Source organism: Syngnathus acus, chromosome 5, assembly GCF_901709675.1.
Source record: "Syngnathus acus chromosome 5, fSynAcu1.2, whole genome shotgun sequence".
NCBI classification, from domain to species: Eukaryota; Metazoa; Chordata; class Actinopteri; order Syngnathiformes; family Syngnathidae; genus Syngnathus; species Syngnathus acus.
Window position 1 is genome coordinate 245,268 of NC_051091.1, and position 25,164 is coordinate 270,431.

Here is a 25,164-nt window from a genome sequence, read left to right on the forward strand (position 1 = left end):
ATCAATCCTAGCAATCCTTCTCGGCCAAAACGCATACAATCGTTTGACTTATGGGAAGTTGCTCCCACATTTGTTCGGACCCTGGGAATGAGGTGGCTAGAAGTTTTTAGTTCCAAATTTACAACGCCCTTTCTCCCCCAGATAATCACTGCACTGGAAGAGGACAGCACAGCCCAGAAGATGCAGCTCGGCTACAGGCTACAGCAGATTGCTGCCGACGTGGAGAACAAGGTTACAGACTTGTGACGGGAAGCTCCTAGCAGTGCTACCTTGCCGCTTGAACTGAAAGGAACGCTGAAGAGTCTTTCTTACGACTCAACGGATGACGCAAAAGTGGCAAGAGGTTTTCAATCGACTCCCCCATTTTGTAAGAATCGGACAATTCCCTCCCTGCAAAAATAAACCCGGGGCATATATAATGGACACAATTCAGACCTGCTGTCATGCTAAATGAATTCATTAGAAGAGCTTGTCACTGCTGTATGGTACATTTCTTTTAGTGCGTGTGCGTGCGTGCGTGCGTTTGGGTTTGCTTAACACGTGTGTCCCGGTTGTTGTTGTTGTTGTTTTTTGTCTTGTTGTCATTCATGGTGTACTCTTTAGGTGATCGATCCCAGTCAGCAAAGTAGCTGTAGAAAAGCCCTTCTTTCCTCCTTCTGATTATTTTGGGTGTCACAAGCTACATTCCCAAGAGCCAATTAGCTGTGCGCTTGCCCGAGTGCTTTCTACCTCAACCTGACAAGACGAGACACGCTTTTATTTCAGCGCGCCAGCTTTGATGCCGACAACATAGTGTCATACTATTCATTTCAAATGTCTTTTGTTTTTGTACCAGAGAGCGAGCGGGAATGAAGCCTGCTCGCTCGCTCGCTCGCTCGAATGAATGGTTTAAGGTACTGTACTTACAACATACGACATAAATGTGTCATTGAGTTTCTTTGACACATTTTGGGGCTACTGATTCAAAAAGGTTTTGTTCAAGCGCACAGGTCACTTGGACCGAAATTGAAACAAACAAATCTACTGCTCTTTCTTCATTTATCTTGTGTTGTCATTTGAAATCCTGTCATATTTTCATTTCATTTCTTCTCATTGAGCTAATGTGGATGAAATAATCTTCTTTTTTCTCATGTTTTTCACTTTGTGCCGCTGAAGCTGAGCAAGAGTACGTCTCGGTCGGTCGGTCGGTCGGTCGGTAGGTAGGTACTATGTGCCATTTTGTGACAGAGTGTGCGTATATTAGATGGAAGGTTTTGAATAGAAGCTTACGTATCCACGGCGCTCGCTGCTCGTTGTTTGGTCTCCATCTTCGCAATCTATTTTGCTTTCGATCGGGCCACTTTGAAGTGGCGACCCTTCGGTAATGTCTTTATTAACCATAACAACAAAGGTGAGACGAGTGCCGGCCGGCCTGGATGGCTCTTTCCCGCCCGGCCGCCCTTCTAAACGTTGACATGTGTTCTGTGTTGAAGGCATAGCAATAATGAAGTAGCACTAGATGCAGCGTCTAATCCGCATTGGTTTTCAAAAGCGTTCAAAGAGACCAAGAGCCACCAGGTGATTTGCAGAAGTGGCCAATGCTTCATGTTCTGTTTAAATAATAATAATAAAGTCTGTTTCCATTGGGATTGGTAATGATGCCAACTAAATTTGGATATGTAGAGCAGGCTCTGCAAGGAGCAATTCTAAAGCTGTTTCTAATTTTGTCTGTTCATATCGTTGTACATAATCTTTTAAATGTTACTGTAGTGATTGAATCTGTTAATTGAGAGCAAGTTGAAATTTGTAGAGATGCTGAAGTAATAAAATATACTTAATTTTTCTGCTGGCTGTGCTTTTCTTTCAAGACATGCTTGTGTGTGGGTGTGCGTGCGTGCGTGCGTGTCGCTTGAAGTCGTTTCATTGTGTCTTCCACGCTGGTTTAGTTGGAAAAACAGTGAGCACTTTGTGTGTGTTTGTGCTTTGCCCATTGTTTGTGAAAAGCGAGTGGGAGAAAGATGCGCACGGCTCTGAGTACAGCAGACAATAGGCAAGTATTCTGCGATTGGCACAGCTAGCGCTGTTTAGACGGACGGACAAGAGCTGCAAGATATTTGGATGATGTTTTGATTTGGAAGCTTGAGAATCTCCCGTCCCATTGTTGATATGAAATGAAACGATGTGAACACTCGTCATCGTACCGGCAACATTGTGACGACAGCCACATAATGGGGCTTGACACAAGAGGGCTGTCAAAGTCATTTTTGTCGGGAGCCACTGTAGAAGATCTGGCTTGCCTCAGACGGACGGCAAATGTAATCATCTCATCATATATCACTTTGTAAATACTGTTTTGTTTCCTGCACTGTTTACATACTTTATCACTGCTGCACTTTGTACTTATCTTATTTCATATTTTTATATAGAATGTCACTTTTTATTCAGCCGCAATATCACTACATTGTTGGAAGCCGTATGCAACGTCATTTCGTTTTGTGTGCACCCAGTGTTTACAAAATGACAATAAAGTTTGTCTAAGTCTCGAAGATTATCACTTATTATCACTTACAGCACATCGGTTGCTCGCTTTGAAATCAAAGGTCAGCAGGGATTGAAGTTTGCTTTCAATTGAAATGGAATGCCACGTCATTCCATTCAACCCAATTTCCTTCTTTGTTTGGGGATTTGCCTTGCTGGGGCCTGCTTGCCACTTCTTATGTTTCATCCAATTTTGAAAGTTGAACGACGTCGTCGTTTGTTCCTCCTCCTATCGGTGCCCTCCCTGTAGGCGTGACTGTCTGACCACCACGAGCCAGTTCTTCCACTCAGCCCAGTTTCCCCCTCTTTCTTCAAAACCTTTCATCCATCCATCCATCCAGCCTGCACTGTGGCACTTGAGCCTGGAAGTGAGGACTTGAGGAGTGAGCAGCAGAAAGAACCAAACTTTGCACGCAAAGGACATTTTCGATAGGATACTGTCTGGAAAAACAGGTAACTCAAAAGACTCGGTTCCGTTTGATTTTGCCTGTGAAATTTCTCCACTCTCGCCCCCAACAGGAGAGACATTTTTGCAACTCTTTCAATGTGATTCTCCATATCGGAGTTGTTTAGACTGGGACAGACGGAGCTCCGATCAAAAGGTGCCAGATAGAAAAGAAGAAAGCCACATCGGATTGTCCGCCAGCGACAGAGATCAAGCCTTGCACAAGTTTGGAGAAGGATGGCAAACCTGGGTCTCCAGCTCTTGGGTTACTTCCTCGCCTTGGGCGGCTGGATGGGCATCATCTCCACCACAGCTTTGCCCCAGTGGAAGCAATCGTCGTACGTGGGCGATGCCATCATCACCGCCGTGGGTCTGTACGAGGGGCTGTGGATGAGTTGCGCCTCTCAGAGCACAGGGCAGGTCCAATGCAAGATCTTTGACTCCATGCTCTCGCTTGACAGTGAGTACAGTACCTGCTTTACTAACGTCATGCGCCTGGCGAGTTAACGCACAACCTTCATTGAATGGATTGAACAAAACAACAACAACTTATGAAATGAGATTGCTACGTATATCTATCTTGCGCTCTGGTCTACTCTTTGTCGTCACCGTTTTGTAGGGACGTGATCACACAAGTCCGATCCTTTTTCCAGATCAATGTTTACACGTTGTCAATATGGAAAGAATGAAGTGAGTTGTGACATTGAATCCCTCCCTCCCTCACATTGCATGTTCAAGTGCAAACAAAGACTTGGACCAATATTTTTAGCATATCATTATCATCGATATACAAATCCACATGGTTTTAGAGCGAGCACTGTGGTGAAAACTCCACTTGCTACCCACTGCTGAATACTCTGAAGAAAGTTGGATTGTCTTTCTGAATGAATATGGGCTGTGTTTAGGCAAACACAAGCGACGATTCACTCCTTCAAACAAACACGCGCACACAAAGAACTTTTGAGCCATCTCCAAAGTGTACTGTTGGAAGCGGAGCACTCATGAGTCAAAACACAATGGAATAGAGCACGTACGTTGCTAATGTTCACCACACCGCCCTCTGCCACGGATGGCAATGGAGCAGGGCGAGCAAATGCAGCTTGGACCGGCTCGCTTTATTGAGGGAAAAGGGAATTGGAATGGAGCATGAAGGCAAAACAGACAGGAAGTGGCAAACTCATTTCACAGCATCGCAAAACACCAACAGGACTGACTGACAGACAGACAGGGACGGACGGCAAACAGAAACCCACCGAGGCAAAGACAGGACCGACGAGAAACAATCCGACAAGGTTGTGACACGCAGACAGGCCTTAAATACTCGACAGGTAACGAGAGAGAGAGAGAGAGAGAGAGAGAGCGAGAGAGAGGCAGGTGACTGTGATTAGTACATCGATTGAGAGTAGACACAGGAAGGGAGGGGCGAGTACACACACACACACACACACCCACACACACACACACACACACACACACACACACACAGACAGACAGACAGACAGACAGCATGACAACCTACACATAATAAAACAACCGTGACACCCTCAAGTTCACTTCTTCATGTGCGCATGCCAGTAAATGATGTGGAAATATGTTCCTTCCCCCCACTGAGTTATGTGCGGCGTGTAGGCCCTTGTGTGAAGGAAGGACATTGTTTTTGAGGGTGCAAAAGCGCTCGTATGGTCAAACAGCGTACTTGTTGTGCTCTCTTTGACATTGAATGACTTGAAATGATGCTTAATCTTGTCCCCCCTGTCTTCAGTCCACATCCAGACATGCCGTGCCCTCATGGTGGTGGCGGTACTGCTGGGCCTAATCGGCATCATCATCAGTGTGGTTGGGATGAAGTGCACAAAGGTGGGAGACAATAACCCGGCCGTCAAGACGCGCATCGCAGTGACTGGAGGGGCTCTCTTCCTTCTAGCAGGTACAACTTGATGCTTTGGACATTTCGAGCATTTTCAACAAACGGGATGGAATACTATACATTTGGTAGCTATTTGAATGAACTGGATGGGTGGAGGGAGGGAGGGAGGGATGGACGGATGGATGGATGGATGGATGGTTCTCAAGCTTTTCCCTTCTCTTCTCACAGGTCTGTGTACATTGGTTTCCGTTTCCTGGTATGCAACGCAGGTGTCTTATCAGTTCTTCAACCCAAATACCCCAGCCAATGCCAGGTATGTTTCAAAGATTCCCTCATCTACTTTGAACTCTATCAATCTTCAAGTGGTTCTTAATGTTTTTAGCCGTGCTGAAATCTGAGTATTTAGCGAGTCGTCGTTCAAAAGCCTAATCAATTCAGCCCAAGACCTGCGTTGTGTTGTATTTTGTTTTGGTTTGTTGTATTGTGTTTTCCAAATGTTTTCTTTCTTTCTTTTTGTTCTATGGGTGGAAGTCACTCTACATATTTAAAGGCCTTTCTTTCTTTCCTTCTTTCCTTCTTTCCTTCTTTCTTTCTTTCTTTCTTTCTTTCTTTCTTTCTTTCTTTCTTTCTTTCTTTCTTTCTTTCTTTCTTTCTGTCTTTCTTTCTTTCTTTCTTTCTGTCTTTCTTTCTTTCCTTCTTTCCTTCTTTCCTTCTTTCCTGCGCAGGTATGAGTTTGGCTCAGCCCTCTTTGTGGGCTGGGCAGCAGCAAGTCTGACTATTCTCGGGGGCTCCTTGCTGTGTTGTTCCTGCTCCAAAGAGGACTTGCACGGCCAGCAGTATTACCGCCAATCGCAGCCTTCCACAGCTCGGGAGTATGTGTAACCCTTAGCCATCAAAACAAAGTTTGCTACGGAAGATTACAGACAACAATTTACAAACTCCACACTAAATATCCAGCACTAAAACGTCAAAGTCCTTCTGAGAATAAGCTAATCCAGCAGGTACACCAAAGGCTCATGTGTTTGCAGGCGATCGACAGGTCGAAAATGTGTTTCGTCGTGTTTATCTGAATCCAAGCACAAGTATGACTAGGTAATTATAGAACGGTGGACTTAAACAAAATCCAATTACAGCGATCCCTCGTTGATTGCTGACAATTGGTGAAAATCCGCAATGTGGAGTCAATCTTTTTACGATATCCGCACGAGACGTTTATAATAGTCTTTGAAACACTTGATTGTATTTTGAAACACTTTTGAAACATGAAACTCTTCTTTTAGCAACATTCTTTACGGCTTGACTAAAACCCAGTCACTAAAAAATCACGGCTCCGCAAGATTTGTTCAAGACTTCAGGCAGCCCATTTCTGCCTCGGCTTTCTTTCTTTAGGCCAGAAAAGCGCAAGTACAAAATGATGGCAGATGATGGCCGGAAATATTCAATAGCTCCAATTCAAAGCTCAAGTCACCTGTTTGAAATGTTTGTTCTTTTTCTAGTTGAAGAATTGAACGCTTTTTTTTACCATATAACCGACCTGATATCATATCAAAAGTCAAAGTCTGCTTTATTGTCAATTTCTTCACATGCCAAGACACACAAAGAAATCGAAATGACGTTCTCACTATCCCACGGTGACAAGACATAGGACACAATAGGGTTTCAAGCTTTCCGATTCACCTCTACTTAGTACATAGATTGGATTGTTCATCCATCACAGGCACTTTTGATAGATTGTCTCCACTTCTGTCTTTTAATACTATTCTTCTCTTACTTCTTCTCTCTAATTCAGGGCAGAGTTGTTGAGTGAAACTAGTTTCCCTGACTGATCTGCTTTTTATCAAGAATTTTCCGACTGCCCGACTACTCTTTCTTCTTTTTCCTGTCGCCTTTGACTCACATACAGTATTTGACAGAATAATATTGAAGTTGTTATTACTTTTCAATTGTGATATCATGACATGACCAAATCTGCTTTGTTGGAACCTTATTATTCTCCATTTAAATGAAAACAAAAGCCAATTTGAGCCAATCATATGTTTTGGGATGGCAAGCATACAGGATCATGCCTCGCTCTCTCTCTCTGTATGGTTTCGTTTGCCTGCGTGGCTGCCTGCCTGCCTGTCTGTCTGTCCCACCCCCCGGATAGATTGGAATGTTTATCTTTTGTTTCAATGTGTTAACAAATAATCAATGACAGAATAACAGTTGTCACCTACCTGTCCTGCCTCAGTGCCTCACGTTTGGTGAAAGAAAAACATGACGTATCACCTGATTATAGGCCTGTTTCTTTCACAATAAAGTGGATTAGCTCAGCCCACCAATGCCTTCTTTTGTCTTCTAACTGACATTGCCAACGCTTCTCCTTCAAGATCAACAAGCATATTGGCCACCAGATATCACTTTTGTGCAAGCGGCTTCACATGGCAGGCAGGGCTGCGAGGGAGGGCCCGGCCCGCTTGTTATTTCTCGTCAGCGGGCGGGCAACCTATTTGCCGTGTCCTTTGCGACATTCTGTCTCGCAAAAGCTGCAATCGCATTTCCCACAGTGGCTTTCCTTAACTTATCGGAATCAAAGCTCACACTGTACTGTATTTTAAATTGAAACTTTTAATCACACTCAAAATGAGGTGAATGATTGGATTGGACAGGCAGAAAAGATTTTCAATCAAGATACTTTATTTCGTTTCTTAAAAAACAAACATTAAAAAAAATAATATAGAACTAATACAATGAACAAAAAAGATCATCCACAAATTTGAGGAAGAAAAGATGCATTCTTTCAAAATAAAATAAAATAAACTAGGTGGTGCCTGCATGGTATAAATGATTAAATGGCTACAGTGAGACTGCAGAGATTGTGCATGGTTAGAAACCTTGAAGCAGAAGCAACCATGAATGAAGGTAGGCAATTGGAAATAGAAAATTGGGCATGAACACATGCTGGCCTATTAAAAGTGAATGAAGAATGCCTTATGAAACAGCAGACCTATCACAGTGATCGATGAAGTACATTCAACCAAATGAATCCTTTCCAAAATTGCAAACTTTATTTTCTTTTATTCTCTCGGTTTACCGCTCCACCCGCAAAGCACAAAATAAAAGACGACAATAAAAGACAACCCGGCGATACATTTACCAATGTAGCAATGGTAAAATGAAACGGTTTTTTGTTAAAAGGAACATGTCTGGAAATTTAGCGCCTCACAGCAACTGCCAGGAAAAGAACGAGACTTGCATTTCAAGGAGGGGAAAAAAAAAGAAAAAAGAATGAAATCTGTTGCGTACGCAGGACGGATTATCGAGGAACCACAAACAAATATCGGTAGATTTGTTTCAGAAGCGTCAGAATGTTTTCCTGTTGGAAGGAAGGAAGGAAGGAAGGAAGGAAGGAAGGAAGGAAGGAGGGAGGGAGGGAAGGTCAAAAGAATGGCTCACGTGGGATATCAGACGATGGTACGGGTCGGCTGTGATCCATGCTCGAGGTGAGTCGAGAGAGGGGGGAATAAAACAGAAGTCAAGCACATCTAGTCCAAACCATGTATCCAGGCCACCAAGAGGACAAAAAAACCAAACTGAACCATGAAAAGCGTATGAGAAATGATCTAGTCTTCCCCAGAGGGGGCTTCCTCCTCCGAGCCACCTTCCTCCTCCTCTTCCTCCTCCTCCTCTTCCTCCTCCTCCTCCTGCTGCTGCTCCTCCTCCTCCTCTCCGGCACCTTTCTTTGTCATCTTGGGGGCAGGGGAGGATTCTTTCTTCTCAGCTTCCCCCTCTTCCTCCTCCAAGGGACTCTCAGGATCATCTTCCTCCTCTTTGGGTGAACTCTTTTCCAAAGCCTTGGTGGTGGTGTGGCCTTTGCCCTTAACTTTCATGGGGCTAGGGTTGACTACAAAGGCAGCGACAACAACTGTTAGCGCATTGGACGACCGACCGAGCAGCCCAGCCCGTTTTGACAGTGTTGGCCAGGCAGGAAGGGCTCAAAAACAACCATTGTCCTTCCTTACCTGTAGCCTTTAATCTGGGTTTGGGAGATTTCTTCTCCTTGTCCATTCGGCCTCGTCGAATAACCTTCTTGCTTCTCTTTTTGGATTGACCGTAGTCGCTGTCGTCGTCATCTTCCACCGTAAAGTCCTCATCGCTGCCAGATTCATCAGCTGCAAAAAGAGACATGGTGTCACTTGGCAAATGGGTCACGCTCCATAAATGCCACTTGGAACATCCCAAAACTCTTTTGGGTGGGTGGGAGCAATCCATGTGCTGACATAGCTGCAAAGAGCTCATTTGCAAAATAGGAGCAGAAAAGGAAGGAAAAAGCAAATCGCTGTACTCTTTGGTAGGTAGGCTTGCTGGATACAAGGACTTTGATTCACTTCTGTTTATTGCTTTGGGTGGGTGGGGTTTTTCTCTTCTTTCTTCAATGTATGCAATTTGCAGCTTCTGCAGGTCACTTGAATGCAACACGACTGTGAAGATAGTTTGCAAAAGTGTCCAATGCCAAGTAGCACATGGAAATGGTGAAGCTGATTTCACTCATTCGGACTTCATTCAACTCTTGTTAAGTTGAATTGAAGCACAAGATTACAAGTGTGCATTGGATGACAAAACGAGCGCTAGATGAGCGAGCGGGAACTCAACAAAGACATTTACAAACATTTGCAATGTTTGGGTCAGTGGAGCCCGTCCGTCAGTGATACGATTAAGAGGCGAGCAAATGAGGCCGTTTCAGCGATACACATTTATTTTGTTCAAATGCGTTGCTAGATAAGTTCAACCTTCCAAATGACTAACATGTGCTCATTTGTGTGTCTAAGTCAACAAAGGCCATAACGATTGAGGATTGCATCTCTGCTATCGTTTGGACAATTGTCGTTCATTTCCATGACTTGGAGAAGTTGACAGATCTCTGCACAACTCCGGTTTCCAGACGCTAACAGCAACTCCGATGTGGTATTTCATCCTAGACTGCCAAGCCCGTTTCCAAACAATAAGGCCACGCGCAACTCTGAAAGAGAACAACAGAGAAAACCCATGTCAAATAAAAAACAATTCTTTGAATGATAATATCTAACTGCCAATGAAAACAGAGGCAGTTGCAGGTGGTCAGAATGAGTGGCAGTGGCTACTTTTTGGGCCCTGTCGAGCTGAGAAGGGCACGGCTCAAATGTATACAGATGAACGTCCCAAAAGTCCCAATGATCATCGTCTCACACACACACACACACACACACACGCACGCACGCACGCACGCACGCACGCACGCACGCACGCACGCACACGCACGCACGCACATCTGGGTGTGGTGAAATTTGTCCTCTGCATTGAACCCATCCCCGTGTGATTTAGATGTATTCTTTTCATTAAAATACCTTGGGTCCAACTGCTGGAGGTCGGTCTCCTGTGAGATGATTATTTCCATCTCCTGAAATCCTCATCTGGATGAAACAATGTCAGACGAAGCAAAGCAGGTCGTCGCGGCACTTGCGGTTGTAGCGGGTTGGAGGTGCCCGGCGGCTGTCCGTTTGAGGAAAATCAAGCGGCCGGAAAAGGTGTTGCCGCTTCAGCGTGCGGCCATAGCTCACCATACCGCCGCACGCATGGTGTTTGTCCACCATGGTACCCATATCAGAAATAAAGGCTTTGGCATCAACGTTCTATTTTGCGCCACGCTGTCTCATTGGGAGACGGCGGTGAGAATGTCCTCATTGTGTCAAGCCCAATGTACAGGCGGCAATAGTATGGATGCATGTATGTATGTATGGATGGATGTATGGATGGATGTATGTATGTATGTCCGCACCTGCTCTGCGCCAATCAGTGGCAACTCCAGAGTGAGTGAGTGAGTGAGTGAGTGAGTGAGTGAGTGAGTGGAAGAGAGTCCAACCCTTAGAACACTTATGATGATGTCAATAGTGTTATTTAACAGTGGGCGGCACTTCAAAACTACTTGAATCATTTCCCCCCCCCCCCCCCCCCACATTTCATGTTCATCTTCACACATTTCAAAGGTTTTGTCTTGATGTACTTACGATCAAGGTAGGGTTCCTCTTGGTCTTCGTGTTCTTCGTCCTCACTGCCTCCGTCGCCCAGAAGGATCTCTCTTTGTTTGGACACAGCCTTGGAAGCGGCCTGACGTACCGTTCGCTTTCGGCTGAGCTCCTTGTCGTCGTCGTCATCGTCGTCGCTGCAATCTGCAAACGTCACACCAAAATATTTGCAATGCAAATAAGAAAGGTTGAAATGCAATCAATGAATTTGGAGGTGACAAATTTCATCAATAGCTACATTGAGAATCAATAATTTCGAGCCATTGTTTTTATTTCCCAAATCCTCCAAGTTTACCCGAATCAAAGTAAATATTCTTGGATTTCACACCGTTGACACATTTTGCCACACAACACATTACCTGTGTCACGTTTTCTTTTTGGCGTCCTTCTGCTAGGCTTCTCAATCTTGGGTTTCTTGCCTCTTTTGATTTTCTTTTCTTCATAATCGCTTCCTCCATCTTCTTCCTCGCCAAAGTCATTTTCTTCGTCGTCACTACCAAAGTCATCTGGAAGACCAAGGAAGTCCACGTCCAGTTTGTTAGCGAGCGCTTTGCAAATCATTAAGATGAGCACAAGTCGTGGACTTACCAGCAGAATCATTTTTGGATTTGGAGAGTTTGTCCTCAGAGTCCTCACTGAAACCAAGAATCAGGAAAAGAACAGAACAAACAAAAAAATTGAATCAAGACATAGATGGGAGTTTGGAAATGGCATGTATTTGAATACAACCAGAGAGCTACCATTGATTAGTTTCTTTTTTTTTTCTAAAAGTACCAGTATTTTTTGCTATGGTCTCATTTTTGCCACCTAAAATTAGTAGCCACACTTTGTGCCAAGCATTATTTTCCTTAGCTATCAAAATCCCTTTGCGGCCATGGGAGATTGTTGCAAAAATAACGGCTAATTGGGACCGATCTTAAAATCCTATTCCACAGTGTTTTGTCTGCTATCTGGCCGGCCATACAGCAAGCAGCTTCTTTTGTTGAGTGACTGATGTGTAAAAGGCTCCATTTGGGTGTCCTTACCTTTCATCTTGTGAATTCTTGGAGCTCTTGTGCTTCAGCTCACGGGGTGCCGCACTACGCACCTTCTTGGGATTAGAGTCACCGTACTCTTCATCTACACAGAACAACACTAGCCACGTAAATAGACCATCCATCCATTTACGACTTGTTTTCTCCCTTCCAACGTAGCTGACGTTTTGCCTCTCTATTATTTGATCACACTTGGACTACTTCATTATTATGAATGCCCTGAGAATGAAATGACTTGGATGGATGACAACGTTGCATTTTCCATATATGATCTGAAAGCCCCACCCATGAAGAATCCGAGTGGGAAGAGACAAAAAAGTGAAATCTCTTACCTGCATCGTCAGACTCGTTGAATTGCGAGTAGTTCACCACTTTTCTGTTCCTGTAAGGACAGAAGGAGAAGAAAATGATTTACTCGCTCCACAACTTTTCACAAGCGCCTTGTTTCATTGAAATGGAGCCCTCCCTGTACAATAGCATAGGAGAAGGAAATGTTTTATAGGAAGTCATTTAAGAAAAAAAAAAGAATACTCTGTCAATACAAAAATACCAGCTCACACTGGAGCAAATAGAAACATCATTCCAAAAACATTTGAGAGCTTAAACTTGTGGCTTTCACAAAAACCTGAGTTTATTTCTATAAACATGAAATCTATTTTTTACAAATTCTATCTTGATACTCGGGGACGGACGGGTGTGATTAAAACGAGTCCTTCAAATCATCTTCTCCTCAAATACCTGGATGCAAAAGATGCCGTAAGACGAAAGGAAAAGATCTCCCGGACGTGTCGAAAAATTCAAGGCGAGCGCATTTGAATTCCCGTGTTATTGTGAATCAGCTGTTTATTAGCAGTGTCCCCTCTCTTGGTGCAAGTTCCAAGCTACACTCAGTCGCTGCTGACAAGCTCGTTCCGTGTTATGAAACAAGGTGGGTGAAGAGCTGCACGTTATTCACGTTATCATTGTCTCTTCTTGCGAGCAAGCCAGACGACACTGCCCTTTCTCCACTATCTAGGAAGAAGAGAAAAAGACACGTGCACGTAATGCCTCAGTTGACATGATTGACAGCTGCCAGTGGACCTGTGCCGATGGATGGATGGATGGATGGAGGGAGGGAGGGAGGGAGGGTGACGTGAAGCCGCTCCAAGACAAACAACAATATTTATCTTGTAGTCCGACAGTCGTGAACGGCAAAAAAGTCGTGTGGTCTGAGAAGGCCACAAAAGCTACTTTGATAAAACGTGTCTTAATAAGAAGCCAAATGTTAGGTCAATTCTGAAAGGAAATAGAAAATGGCCAACTTTTCAACTCCAGAGACTTTTTCTCAGTCTTGAGCGGTTACACGTCTCAATTTTGGTAGATCTTGGTGAAACGGAGAGCGCAACTCTATAAAAGGCCAAAAATGGGGGCTATTTGAAAAAATAAATAAATCAAAAATCAAAATGGCGGACTTCCTGTGATGCAAATGTCTCCAAGAGAAAATTTTGGTAGGTATATTTTCTCATGTGTGTTGGAGATATAAAACACAAGATTTGATGCACTGCACCCATCATCTAATATTTCAAATGTTTGCTAGTTGTTGTCGCAGGTCTTAAGACGGTACAACAAAAGTTTGAAGTCAATCAGGTGAATCATCTCGTCCTAGGACAAGGGTGCAAAACCTCAGGCCAAAATGATCGTCAAAAATTCATAGCTCGCTACCTGTTCATTTTAGACTAAGGCTCCAATCGACTTTTTTGTACATCCCAGGGTGCAACATGTGCCTGCCAATTTTTGTAGGTCTCGGGTCAAACGTACTAGGATTGTTGTTGTTTGTTTGCACTCGAGGTAGCGCTGTAGAGCCATTTTGCTTTAAAATACGTATCGACCTTTTCACCAGGCCCTACGAGTGAGAGTGTCCAAAGTTTGGAGAGTTTTCATGGATGCTTAGCTTAGGAGGTCAAAAATGCCCTCCTTCTGGAGAAAAATCATCATTTCTACCAAAACGAACAGTAGAAGTCCTTTCAATGTTTTTAATTTCACAACGCGCTATGCTAGAGGGAGCCACTTGAGTCAGGCCCCACCAGCAAAATCATATGAAAATAAAGCCCATTTCACGCCATTGCATCTCTCATTTATGTCAGTCTAATCATCCATTTCAGTCCATTCGTATGCCCGCACAGCTGGCACGGTTATATTTTCCTTCCTTCATAGTAAAAAGCTGGCAAAGCTTGCAGTTGAATGTCTATTGGGGAGGGAGAGGGAGGGAGGGAGGGAGGGAGAGAGAGCGTGAGAGAGAGAGAGAGAAAAAAAAAAAAAGGGCAACACAGAGCCTCCAACACGGAGCCTCCAACGCTGAGCCTCCATGGGTGCTTGGAAGCATCGGTATTGTAGCAAGGATCAGGCCTTCAACAAACAAATGTTTCGGACTTTCTGACGCAAGGCCTACATAGTCATCAACGATGCAAATGAAAGCAATCGGGGCAAAACATCCATCCGCCCCAATGTCACTGGGATACTTGCTTGACTAGCGTGCGCGCGTAAGAAGTGAAGCACACCACATTCATGCCTACATTTTTCCCCCCCTCCACCACGAAAAGCATTCGCTCGCAGCCGCCTCCTTAAAGACAATATGGCGGGCGGAGGCGTGCAACTACGGTGCGAGAGAGAGCTACGTCTGGCTGCCGTTGCCGGTTTGGGGGCACACACAGACATACCTACCTACCTTACTGGTCTTGACATTATGCCGGAACAGCGTAAACGTTGAAATGGTGACTTCCAGTGGGAGAAGAAAAAGCAGGAGAAGCGAAAATCGACTGTAGAATCCGCTCTGCTGAAATAGCAAGGCAGGCGGGCGAGCGAGCGAGCGAGCGTGGAGAAAGAAGAAGAAAAAAAAAAAAAAAGCACAGATACCCAAATCAGAGGAAGCGCTTGAACTCACAAGTATAGTACGACTATCCCTACAAATGGATCAATGTTTACCTTCCGTCACGCTAAACGTTGAATAAAACAAAGTGAAATTGCATACTGCGTGCAACCAAACGTAAATTCAAGGTAGGCGGGTCCTGGCGAATAACCGCCCACCTATACTGGCTATTGAAAGGAGAAGCGCGGCCACTCGCCGCTTCTATTGGCTGATTTGAATCAACAATTACCCTTTTTCATTGGAGGGCTGCGCTGCCTGCTGATTCATTGACTTGTCCGCTCGCTCGCTCGCTCGCTCGCCCGCCCGCCCAGCGGAATTCGAGAAAACCAACACGCTCCGAGGTTGAAGAATGTAAAAAAAGAAACGATCACATTCCAAAGTATCCGTCAAACGGACATATGCCATAGATGTAGTACATGATGGAACCGTAAGGTATTGTTGACCCTAATGATGCACAGCACTTATAGGTCCTGTCATCCTGCCCAACTTCCAGCATTGGCACCTGCGCAACACCTGAGAACATCACTGACTACATGACGGCAAATTTCAAAACACCTACACAAAATAGAACATGTGACTAAAATCAAAGTAACACCAAACGACTTTTTCTTCCAATGAAGGACGTTGATGGCACCCACCAACGCAATGAAAGACAGACTCGCTCGCACAAGGTGGGTTGGATTTGATCCCATCTGTTATGATTGATTCTCTGGCTTCAGGAAATGGGTTACAGATTTGCAGTTGGATTGGATGTTTTCATTCTTTTGTTTGCAATTGTTTGTTCTTTTTTGCAATTCAGCGTAGGTTGGAGTCGGCGGCGGCGGCGGCGGCTACGGAAGCAGTCCCAGACGAATAGCCCCCGCTCTCCACCGGCAGAGGTGCGTTGTCAGGTGGTCCTCGACATCTTCCAAAGAGGCACGCGGCATGTCACGTAGCGCAGGGCAAAGGGAGGGAGCGATGACAGCTGTTTGGGGCACATCCATTTGCATGCGTGGAGCCAAAAGAGAACACTTGCTGTTCGTTTCCCAGTGTTTATTACAGGAACAAAGACAACATTAGCCACGTCAACGATTCAAGAGTCAGCAACGGCGGCATGTCCGACTCACAGTTCAGAGGTCCGGCCGGGGCTCTGGCCTTCCTGCGTGGAGCTCGCACGTGCTTCCAAAAACACGCACACGTGCAAAGTAGGCCGACTGAGCGCTCCAAATGATTGGGAGTGCGAATGGCTGTTTGTCTAGGTGCCACCTGCAATCGGCTGGAAACTAGTTGTGGGTGTCCCTCGCCTCGGGGCTGTTTGTCTAGGTGCCACCTGCAATCGGCTGGAAACTAGTTGTGGGTGTCCCTCGCCTCGGGGCTGTTTGTCTAGGTGCCACCTGCAATCGGCTGGAAACTAGTTGTGGGTGTCCCTCGCCTCGGGGCTGTTTGTCTAGGTGCCACCTGCAATCGGCTGGAAACTAGTTGTGGGTGCCCCTTGCCTCCTCCCCGAAATCAGCTGGGATGGTAGAACTGGATGACTGGATGGACCACTTTAGTTGATCAACAGAAGCAAAAATCAGAAATCCGGATGGCTTCAAAATACACCTGCACACATGAAACCTGTGCAAGATGTGACGTCACAGCTTGAAGACACTCTTCATGGGTTTCATTTCTTCAGTGGACAGTGGTAACAGGTTGTAGCCTCTCAGCTCAGGCTTTCCTGCAAAAAGATCGAGGAAACAAGAGCGTCATTGCTCATTTCCGTCCCTAGAAACTTGCCACTTTGTGGTGGTGTATGCTGTATTTCAACACGTTGTGGTAGACGAAATTGGATATGCTTTTCTTACCTTGCGTCTTATTTAGATGATTGACATTTGCTTTCAGTCCTTGGCGGAGGTGATTTAGTTCACTGTCCAACTGGTCCTGATCTACACACAAGCAATCCGAATGGCAGTCCAAAATGAACAGCAGCAAGTTCCACATGCAAGGTTTTTCTTTTCCTGCGCCGTTGAAATGGAAAGTTGGCGCCTGGCATGGTGTGCCATTTGAATTGCAAGTGTCACGATATGTTTTCAAAACGAATGAATGCTTTAGCACGACAATAGTTTCATTCTTATTGAAACTCTTCTAAGACGTTGACAGTCAGTTGAATTGACAGAATAGTACACGTCACGGCGCGTGGTCAGCCTCAATTTGATGTTACCTTTCTGAATCATTTCTTTGGCCGTGGACTTGGGCAATTTGATGAACGTAGTATTTCCAAAGCAAACCTTCACTTTTTCTGCAAGTGACGGACGGGAACGAGTGAGTCATTGCCAATACATCGCTCATGAACTTTGAAATCACGGACGGGATCACCAACCTGCTGAACACATCTTTTTCAGTGCATTCAGTGCTTCTCTGTTTCCGTTTCTCTTCATATCCAGGTCAATAATCTGAGATGCAAACACACACTGAAGAGATCACAGACTTGTTGCGTGTGACAAGAAGAACTACTTGGATTGAATGAACTGTCAGTTTCACGACGTGCTTCTTAACTTCAAGTAACACCGCGACTTGTGTCAACAACCAGAACTAGCATCCCAGAATGCAACGCGCGCGACTGACCCCGATTGTTGTTGCCGTTGTTTAGTTGAACGCGCACGGCACGTGACAAGGCATTTACCTGTTGTTTGGTGGTCAGAACTTGTTCCGCTGCCTCCTCAACCTCTGTCAAATAGTCCACGACACGCTGAGATTCCCAATCCATTGCAGTTTGGCAACTCAGCAATCGGCGAGCGAGCGAGCGAGCGAGCACAACGTCCGCGGCGGCGCGATTCAAAGCCTCACCTTGGAAAAGCTAGTCAATCTCATTTCTTGATTGAAACCTTGGAGATCATTGCTGCTCTGTTCGTTAGCACCATTGCGGATCTTTGCAGCGAGCCCAGCCAAGCGTCAACAGAGGAAGGAGGAAATACAAACGTTTGGCTTTTTTTTTTTTTTTTTTAAACACAAATCTTTATTTAAAAAAAAAACGAGCACAAAAAAACAGCAAACCATATCTTTAGGACTTCAAATGAACAGAAAACAGTTTAGTGTACAACTTTTTAGGTAAATTCGTTTTACAAAGAATTATAGTTTTACAATTATTAGTAGTCATTTCTAATTTTGCTACATGGAAATGATTAAAGTGTGAAAGCGTGTGTTTGTCATTGCCATAGTTAATAAAGCTTCATTCCAACTCGTCCTGCGTGTCTTCAATCTATAACTTGCAGCAATGTAATGCCTCGGCTGGTAACATCTCATTTTTAGCCCATCGGATGAAATACATTTTGACAGAAAAATCACTACCTGATATTAGAGCATGGCCTGGTGGATTTATCAATGCAAGTTTGCTAGGTAAGACACAGTCAACATTCAAACATATTGCATTTCTATGTTCATTTGCTGGACAAAAACTGCTAAGAAAGTTGTCGCTGCAGTTCCCGCATCCGTTCCTGTGGCTCAATCTTGATTCAGCAATGGCAGGTTGGCTTCCAATAACCTCCTGCTGGTTTGATGGGAGTTTTTCGGAGGTGTTCTACATCTCCAAAAGTGGAAAATCCGGGGCATTTTGACGACAAAACGACAACAATGCTTCGGATTGTTTTATTAGTCTGTGCCATTGAATAATAGCTCAAGAGACGCCAAATCAACATAGTCTACAGAACCTTAACACATGCCAATACATTTTCACACACATGATCTTACTACTGCCTCATGTAAGTTCACATATCCGAAAACGCAAGTTGTGGAAAATTCGGAGAATGTGCATGGTGTCAGGAGTAAGACAGAATGTAAAGAGCAAAGTGACATGCAAAGCATTGCAAAACTAAGGCAAAGACGCCATGATGTAAACATCGAGAAAACGTCCGCGTTTGCAGGGCTCTATTTGAATGCACTTGGGTTGGAAAAAAAAAAAAGAATTTGAATTGCCACTTTCCACTGTCACCATGTCAGTCTTTTGGCGGCACCCTGTGCTGCTACGCAATGAAGCTTGAGCTTTCCTGTCCACACGAACGACAGCGAGAAACCAATGGCTGGATCGGTACGGTCCCAGTCGACGCAAGTCAGATATAGAAAAGATTACTAGTCAAACTTGGCTGTCGTTTTTAGGAAAACACTGTATAGTGGCGTGGAAGGAATGGTGTGCTCAGTCAGTCGGTCAGCCGGTCAGCCAGTCAGTCACTCTAGGTCTTGAAGGTTGATTGTGCTTTCAGTGAATTGCGAGTCATCAGAGCCACTGTTTTCTTCTGTGCTTACTGTGGTTTCCTGTGAGGAAAAAATCAACACGTTTGTATCAAAGCTAAGCCAAGAGCAAACACAAACAACCCGGCCTCCCGTTTTCTGCAACACAAATAGGATGGGATCCAAAAAATGGCAATTGCGATGTGACTATTCAAGAAAAGCTTTGTAAAACAACATACCTGCAAAATGTTGACTGGAAGGTCAACGGTGAGCTGAGAGTGAGAGGCGGACGGCTGGGAGGTGAGCTGAAAAGCTAGATCTCCATCGCTACCCGGCTCATCCTGAACAAAGGTTTCAGAAGTGGATGGGGAAAAATCAGCAGGCGGGCTGGGCTCTGTTGGCTATATCCAAATGACAGCTTGAGCGGGCACTTTCAAACGGATTGAGTGAAAGAGTGTCTTCCCCGCTGCCATGCTTCTAGCACGCTGCATTGGGACTTGCAATCTCACCTGGAGTAGCTGAATTTGGACAAACTGCGCACTCGAGTCGCGCAGATGAAGGCCTCCAAAAGACGCTGCGGCTCCTCCTTCACCGTAGCGGCCACTGGATGGAGTGGATTTGGCTCCTTTTGCTTTTCTCTGACTTGCTCCAGAGTCCCCTGAATAGAGCGAGATGAAGTCGCTTGATGTTTTTGCAAAAGCCCCATTCGATGGCGTGGCTTCACATGGTCGCCATAGATGCTCTGCGTTACCAGAGAGCGAAGGGCAAATCTGCTTCCTCCTCTTGGCCAGCTGAATAGCTCTGTAGTCTGTCCTTGCCGAGCCGCCATTCTGGCAAAAGAAAAGAATTTTGCTTTAGTTACAAGCAAAGCTGTATTGTTTCTCTGCTAAATGCATCTTAGACCACAGGCTAAAAATGTGGACAGTAACACCTCCTCCGTTCATGAACAAATCAATCTTTTTTTCCTCTTTTTCTTCAGACAACACGACTTCAGTTCGTAAGTACCTGGACACAACTAAGAGTCCCGAGCCCTCGGTGGCCACCCGCCTCCGCCGGCTTCGTAGGTGAGGCCAACAGTTCTGAAACGGGGGCAACCGCCAAGGAGGCCGCAGCTTCCATCCCGAGGGCACCGGAGGAGCCGAGCGGCTGCTCGCTAAGGGAACCGGGAGCCCGGACGGCGAGAGACGTGAGCGCGCCGAGGGCCTCCGGCGTGACACTCTGTACGGCGTCCAGATTGAGGGTGCCCTGAGGGGGTAGAACGTCACCCCCCGCCGTGCCGCCCAAACTGCGACGAGGACCCATTTCAATACCGAGAGGGTCCGCGGGCCTGGCCGCAGTGCCGTTCGATACGGCCAGAGCCGCGCCGACTGCGGACGGTTCGATCGCGAGGATGCCTGAAGTGACCAGGGAGAGGTCCATCGTGAAAGTGCCGCTGGAATTGGAGTGGCTCCCACCGACACCAATGCTGGCAGGAGACGTGCTGGTGCTCGCGGACGACACGTTCGAGAAAAGTGAGCTCAGGTCCAAGTTAGTCAGCTGCTCGCTTCCAGGAAGACTCGACCCGGGAACTGTTACTGGAGTGGGGCTAATGAGCTCGCTGCTGGGGGTCAGAGTGGGCGTGCTCTCCATCTGGCTCAGAACATCTACGATAGAAAAGGGTTAGGGTTAAAACTCCTCACGAAGAAATTCACAAGGAAAAGCATGTTTACTGACCAGGGCTGAGCTGATGCTGTCTCAGCATGTGACTCTTAAGAGTGCTGCGGGAGGAGAAGTGCTTGGAGCAGTTCGACACGGGACATCGAGTCCTGAGGGTGCCGGCGTCCTCCTTATGTTTTTTGGTGTGGATGTAGAGGCTGCTGCGAGCTGAAAATTTTGCATGACAACCTGAAAGAGAGCAAAGACCGAAATGAAACGTGTACAAAACTGAAACTTACATGGTGAACCGTTACGCCCCTAACGTGTATGCATACTTACTTACTGAACTGCCCTGAAAACATTCATATTTGGCTGATGCAATCTGTACAATACCTTCTGCGTGGCACTGGAAGGGCTTGGTGCCGAGATGCGTGATGGTGTGACCTTTGAGGTGCTCCGCTCGGGTAAACGATTTCCCGCAGCCTTCTTCGGTGCAGACGAAGCGGCGATCGTCGTCGTGTTTGCTGTTAAAGGACGAGTGGAGTCTGTGACTTTTTGTTTTCAGCAAGAACGGACGGGTGCATCAGCGAAGAGCCACTTACCGTTTGTGACGGAGCAATTTGGACATACTTGTAAAGGACCAGCCGCAGCCCTCGGAGTCGCAAACAAAAGGCCTCTCACCTGCAAAGGGGCAAAGAAGGAAATGAATGGAGTTTAGCAGTCAGTCGGGGGAGTGCGCTCGCAGCCAGGCGGGCGGGCGGGCGGGCGGCCAGGCAGGCAGGCAGGCAGGCGGGCGGGCGGCCAGGCAGGCAGGCGGGCGGTCAGGCAGGCAGGCAGGCAGGCAGGCAGGCAGGCAGGCAGGCACGCAGGCAGGCAGCCACCCAGCCAGGCAGCCAGGGGAGGTGGAGTTCCCGTTCCCACTCCCCTAAGCTACACATGCAGCACATCTATGCTCAATGACACGAGAGTCAACCTGCTGCCACTGATTCTCTGACAGGAATCAATGTCTTTCATTACGATTCGCTCCATAATCCACCACCGTGCCAAGCAAGTCGTCTCGTCAACTTACCGGTGTGACTTCGCAAATGGATCTTGAGGCGACAGGCCTTGTCGTACATCTTGGCACATCCCGGGTAGGTGCAGGTGAAATGGCCCGTCTCTCTGAAGTGAGTGCGGTTGTGTGAGTAGAGAGCGCTGAAGGTGATGAACGTTTTCTCGCAGCCTAAAACAAGTCGAAATGGACAAGTGGCGTCACCAATGAGACATGGATAAATAAGGTCGGCGTTAAAACGTGGGTCATTTCAGGCTACCGCGAAGCTCTCAGTCTCCGTTTGAAGCACTTGGCGCCCGTCATCGATTTGAGATGTTTTCTGAAATAATACCGTCTGTCCCGCCCTACCTGGGAATTCACACTTGTGCGGCCTCTGCGGCTCAAAGTGGACCCTCTGGTGATTGCCGAGACGCGCGGCGCTGCGAAACCTCTCGTTGCAGATCTCGCAGACGAAGGCGTCGTCCTGCTCGTGGACTTTGGTATGAGCCTTAAGGTTGTAGACGGTGGTGAAGCAGCGGCCGCAGCCTTCAAAGTGACACGTATGCGGCCGTTGCTTGTTATGGGACTGAAGATGGCGCTTGAGTTTGTAGGACGTGGCAAAAGCCCAGCCGCAGCCTTCCGCCGTGCATCGGTAGGGCCGTGGGTCTTCGGCGTGGTTGAGGAGGTGAACCTTCAGTTTTTGCCGCGTGTCAAACGTACACGAGCATCCCGTTTGCGGGCAGGCAAAAGAAACAGCCATGGCTCTGCTGCTCCGGAAAAGGACTCCACCGCTGCCGCATTTCGAGTCTTTGTTTGTGATGCTAACCAAATGGCTTTGGGTTTCTTCTTCACGCAAGACTTGGGCGGCCTCCTGCTTGACAACAGAGCTGGAGTGAAGAGCGGCACTCGAGGTGGGGGAAGACGCTATGTTGCCCATAGTCACAGAGTCACCTATGGACAAGCCTGGCCTGCCCTCTTCCTGGTGGCTGGAAACTGCCAACGTCGTACTGATCTTCCCAATTGCTTTGGTGCCACCGTCGTAGTTGAGAAGAACAATATCTTCGTGACCTTTCATTCCTAAATGCTCCTTCAAGCTGACCAAATCGTCCTCTTTGTGAACATATCCGTCAGACGGGGCAGCTAGAGTCAACGTTCCGTTCTCGATGCTCACCACGATGGTCTGATTGTTGATCATAATGGTTCCAGAAAAGGTTCCGTTGGAATCGGGATTTGAGGAGAGAGCGGCAGAATTGGCAACGTCATCCAAAATTAACTGCGAGGCCTTGGTGGTTTCCACAATGTCCGAACTTGTGGAAATGAAAGCGTCATTACGAGCCTGAAAGGAAAAGTCGCGCAACGCCTTTCCTTCACCGTTTTCGGTACACAGCTGACCGCATAATTTCTCGCCATATTTGTTGGTCAAAACAACGTCTTCCACTGTGTGGTAATCGTCTGTTGCTTTAGTACCGACCTTGGTTGTTAAAGAGCCGTTGGTCAGATGATCCTCAACTTGTGTAGAATCGGACCCATCCGGATGTTGGGTGGAAGAGCAAAGAAGCCCATGACTAGCGTTTGCGAACTCCACGGGAGTAGCTTTCGGGCACTCCAATCCTAGCCTTTTCATGTTGTCCCACATTTTAGACGAGGAGCCTAGTCGATGTCTGTCCCTCTCACCGTTCCAATCATCTTGATAAACGTTAAAAACTAAATAGAGCTCTTGGGCGTTGTTGTTGCTCTCCTTCGATGCGATTCTATCCAGCCCGGGGAGGTTGTGGCTTGTCAGTGACGGCTGCTTGGAGGCTCCGTTGCCACGCTGATGCCGCAAAACTGGAAATGGTAACGTTAGCTGCTGCTGCTGCTGCTGCTGCTGCTGTTGCTGCTGCTGCTGCTGCTCCTGCTGCTGCTCCTCCTGCTCGAGTTCCTCTTCCCCTTGGGGTGGAAGCGGCGGCGCCATTTGCAATGTCGAATCCGCGTCCTCGACTTGGGCGGCTCTCCGAGCAGAAATGACCAAAGTCGACGTACTCACGATGCCCCGGTTCTTGCCGTCTTCCTCTGTGCTCACGTTGCAAAGTAGCCTGTTGTGTATGTTGTTTTCGTCGCCGAGGCGCAGCTTGTTGACTGGCGAAAAATCCACCTCGCTACCATTTTCCGCCAGTAGGCGAAGCGGAGATGCCCTTGGTGTGTCGTCGTCGTTGTTGATTTCAAATTCAGACGGTTCCAATTGGAGATCCGCTTCATCTTGTGCGGATTGCAAACGATAGATTGATACACAAAGTGGCCCCGACGCCGTGTCTGCGTGTGGAGCGCCATGTTGCGAGTGAAAGTTATAGGCATCACAAAGCCCCTGGATTTCCATCTTGGTATCCCTGTAGCACTCACTGGCAGCGTAGACCCGCCCTCGTCAAATCTCGCAGTAAAATGGCAACAATTCGACCGTCGTTTACGTTTGGACAGGACACCGGCAAAGTTGGCACAAAAACAGCTCTACTTCGAAACGCTTCCACTTTTAGTGAATTGTAACCGTCATACTCCATGCTGGCTGTTTTATGTTTAGAAGTCGTGAGGGTGTGGTGTTAGCGTAGAGAATTGGAACGAAGATGGGGGGGGGGGGACGTGTTGTGTACGGTGTGAGCACTTCCGGTCTTCCTATTGCTCCTATGTTCAGTCGAGTCTTTTGCGACACACCGAAACATCGCGATGAACGAGTGTCTCGCGAGGGGAATCTCGTCTGGTAGAAAGAAATGTGGCTTCGATTCCCGACTTGAAATGGAAACAAATGGCTGCGACTGCCTTCGTCTTTTCTCAGGACTCCTTTACACCAGCCTTCTCCGCTCCGTTTCGCGCGAGTCTTCAATACGAGTAGCAATGGTGGCTCCAAAGGGCAATTTGTAGTCACCGAACGCTATCTTAAGTCTTTCAGCCAGACCTTCATCCTCCACGATGCCAATAGGCCTACACGCAGTGGCCACCCATTGAGCTGAGATAACTAAGAGAGTTATTTCATCCCTCAGTTTCTGTGGGACATTATCCATGGACGAGGGGCTGGAGAATCATCGCTCTCGCTCGCTCGCTCGCTCTCTCTCTCTCTCTCTTACCAGTATCAGTGGTAAATAGTTCTCATTCATTCCTATTCAAGGCATTTTGAGTGATCAGCTTTGGCTCTGGGTCTATTGACAGCTGAAATGACAAGTGCCTGCCTGCCTGCCTGCCTGCCTGCCTGCCTGCCTGCCTGCCTGCCTGCCTGCCTGCCTGCCTGCCTGCCTGCCTGCCTGCCTGCCTGCCTGCCTGCCTGCCTGCCTGCCTGCCTGCCTGGCCCCGTTGTCTTTGACTGAACTTGCATTGGACCTTTGGGCAAAAGATAGTCAATGGGCACAGCCACAAAGTAACCGTCATGTTATCTTTTATTCCACAACATTTTGTGCCAGATAGATAGATAGATATTTGAAAGCCATTTGTGTCACACAAAATAGAGGTAATGACTCCAAGTTTGAACAAATTGAGTTAGCTT

The 25,164-nt window shown here is 46.8% G+C and overlaps 5 protein-coding genes across 12 annotated transcripts in view; 2 read left to right on the forward strand and 3 right to left on the reverse strand.

The window, feature by feature from the left end:
* plxnb1b (plexin b1b) overlaps window positions 1–8,388 on the forward strand; it is a 28,811-nt gene extending 20,423 nt beyond the window's left edge. Inside the window, exons 38-39 of one of the 2 annotated variants that reach the window (XM_037251468.1) lie at window positions 142–1,203; window positions 7,731–8,388. In XM_037251468.1, the coding sequence (XP_037107363.1) occupies window positions 142–246 (105 nt within the window). In that variant the 3' untranslated portion in view covers window positions 247–1,203; window positions 7,731–8,388. The remainder of the gene's footprint in view (window positions 1–141; window positions 1,204–7,730) is intronic. The other variant, XM_037251469.1, reaches the window with a different exon arrangement.
* si:dkey-156n14.3 (zinc finger protein ZXDC) lies at window positions 846–24,244 on the reverse strand. Of its 5 annotated transcripts, none has more exons than XM_037251473.1 (11): window positions 22,026–24,244; window positions 21,696–21,848; window positions 21,229–21,307; window positions 21,020–21,150; window positions 20,705–20,875; window positions 19,997–20,634; window positions 19,743–19,821; window positions 19,501–19,649; window positions 19,231–19,332; window positions 18,984–19,075; window positions 846–878 (listed from the first exon to the last, which is right to left on the reverse strand). In XM_037251473.1, exons 1-10 carry the CDS (start codon window positions 24,010–24,012, stop codon window positions 18,989–18,991), a joined length of 3,576 nt encoding a protein of 1,191 aa, XP_037107368.1. In that variant the 5' UTR covers window positions 24,013–24,244; the 3' UTR covers window positions 846–878; window positions 18,984–18,988. The 5 variants fall into 5 exon arrangements, 4 of the variants coding, with proteins under 4 accessions (XP_037107368.1, XP_037107369.1, XP_037107367.1 ...); XM_037251474.1 differs by having other exon boundaries at window positions 856–878; window positions 18,988–19,075; XM_037251472.1 differs by lacking the exon at window positions 846–878 and adding an exon at window positions 15,086–15,107 and having other exon boundaries at window positions 18,988–19,075.
* Window positions 2,792–7,150, forward strand: cldn19 (claudin 19). 2 transcript variants are annotated; one of them, XM_037251482.1, is made up of 6 exons: window positions 2,792–2,970; window positions 3,037–3,422; window positions 4,725–4,889; window positions 5,058–5,142; window positions 5,555–5,701; window positions 6,619–7,150. In XM_037251482.1, exons 2-6 carry the CDS (start codon window positions 3,200–3,202, stop codon window positions 6,653–6,655), a joined length of 657 nt encoding a protein of 218 aa, XP_037107377.1. In that variant the 5' UTR covers window positions 2,792–2,970; window positions 3,037–3,199; the 3' UTR covers window positions 6,656–7,150. The 2 variants fall into 2 exon arrangements, with proteins under 2 accessions (XP_037107377.1, XP_037107378.1); XM_037251483.1 differs by having other exon boundaries at window positions 2,792–3,422.
* On the reverse strand, window positions 7,485–14,979 carry nucks1a (nuclear casein kinase and cyclin-dependent kinase substrate 1a). Its single transcript, XM_037251478.1, has 9 exons — window positions 14,866–14,979; window positions 14,609–14,716; window positions 12,237–12,286; window positions 11,896–11,989; window positions 11,459–11,505; window positions 11,230–11,376; window positions 10,853–11,014; window positions 8,831–8,980; window positions 7,485–8,712 (listed from the first exon to the last, which is right to left on the reverse strand). The coding sequence occupies exons 2-9, from the start codon at window positions 14,623–14,625 to the stop codon at window positions 8,432–8,434; spliced, it is 948 nt and encodes a 315-aa protein (XP_037107373.1). The 5' UTR covers window positions 14,626–14,716; window positions 14,866–14,979; the 3' UTR covers window positions 7,485–8,431.
* Window positions 15,830–17,732, reverse strand: pdrg1 (p53 and DNA-damage regulated 1). Of its 2 annotated transcripts, none has more exons than XM_037251486.1 (6): window positions 17,451–17,732; window positions 17,154–17,220; window positions 16,989–17,069; window positions 16,633–16,713; window positions 16,247–16,505; window positions 15,830–16,054 (listed from the first exon to the last, which is right to left on the reverse strand). In XM_037251486.1, exons 1-5 carry the CDS (start codon window positions 17,532–17,534, stop codon window positions 16,423–16,425), a joined length of 396 nt encoding a protein of 131 aa, XP_037107381.1. In that variant the 5' UTR covers window positions 17,535–17,732; the 3' UTR covers window positions 15,830–16,054; window positions 16,247–16,422. The 2 variants fall into 2 exon arrangements, with proteins under 2 accessions (XP_037107381.1, XP_037107380.1); XM_037251485.1 differs by having other exon boundaries at window positions 16,989–17,066; window positions 17,148–17,220.
* Window positions 24,245–25,164: the final 920 nt, after the last annotated feature.

What these genes read in the sequence shown, in the direction of transcription:
- cldn19 (XM_037251483.1), top strand. Translation starts at nt 3,200, where the DNA reads ATGGCAAACCTGGGTCTCCAGCTCTTGGGTTACTTCCTCGCCTTGGGC. An exon ending in AATACCCCAGCCAATGCCAG is followed by an intron (nt 5,143 to 5,554) that starts GTATGTTTCAAA and finishes TTTCCTGCGCAG; the next exon opens with GTATGAGTTTGGCTCAGCCC. An exon ending in CAGCCTTCCACAGCTCGGGA is followed by an intron (nt 5,702 to 6,618) that starts GTATGTGTAACC and finishes TCTCTAATTCAG; the next exon opens with GGCAGAGTTGTTGAGTGAAA.
- nucks1a (XM_037251478.1), bottom strand. An exon ending in ATCCAAAAATGATTCTGCTG is followed by an intron (nt 11,377 to 11,458) that starts GTAAGTCCACGA and finishes TTGGTCTTCCAG; the next exon opens with ATGACTTTGGTAGTGACGAC. An exon ending in AAAAAGAAAACGTGACACAG is followed by an intron (nt 11,015 to 11,229) that starts GTAATGTGTTGT and finishes TGACGTTTGCAG; the next exon opens with ATTGCAGCGACGACGATGAC.
- pdrg1 (XM_037251485.1), bottom strand. Translation starts at nt 17,534, where the DNA reads ATGGATTGGGAATCTCAGCGTGTCGTGGACTATTTGACAGAGGTTGAG. An exon ending in TTCTGACCACCAAACAACAG is followed by an intron (nt 17,221 to 17,450) that starts GTAAATGCCTTG and finishes TTTGCATCTCAG; the next exon opens with ATTATTGACCTGGATATGAA. An exon ending in CAAAGAAATGATTCAGAAAG is followed by an intron (nt 16,714 to 16,988) that starts GTAACATCAAAT and finishes GCTTGTGTGTAG; the next exon opens with ATCAGGACCAGTTGGACAGT.
- si:dkey-156n14.3 (XM_037251473.1), bottom strand. Translation starts at nt 24,012, where the DNA reads ATGGAAATCCAGGGGCTTTGTGATGCCTATAACTTTCACTCGCAACAT. An exon ending in CTTCCAGTGCCACGCAGAAG is followed by an intron (nt 20,876 to 21,019) that starts GTATTGTACAGA and finishes GCTCTCTTTCAG; the next exon opens with GTTGTCATGCAAAATTTTCA. An exon ending in TCCAAATTCAGCTACTCCAG is followed by an intron (nt 19,333 to 19,500) that starts GTGAGATTGCAA and finishes ACCTTTGTTCAG; the next exon opens with GATGAGCCGGGTAGCGATGG.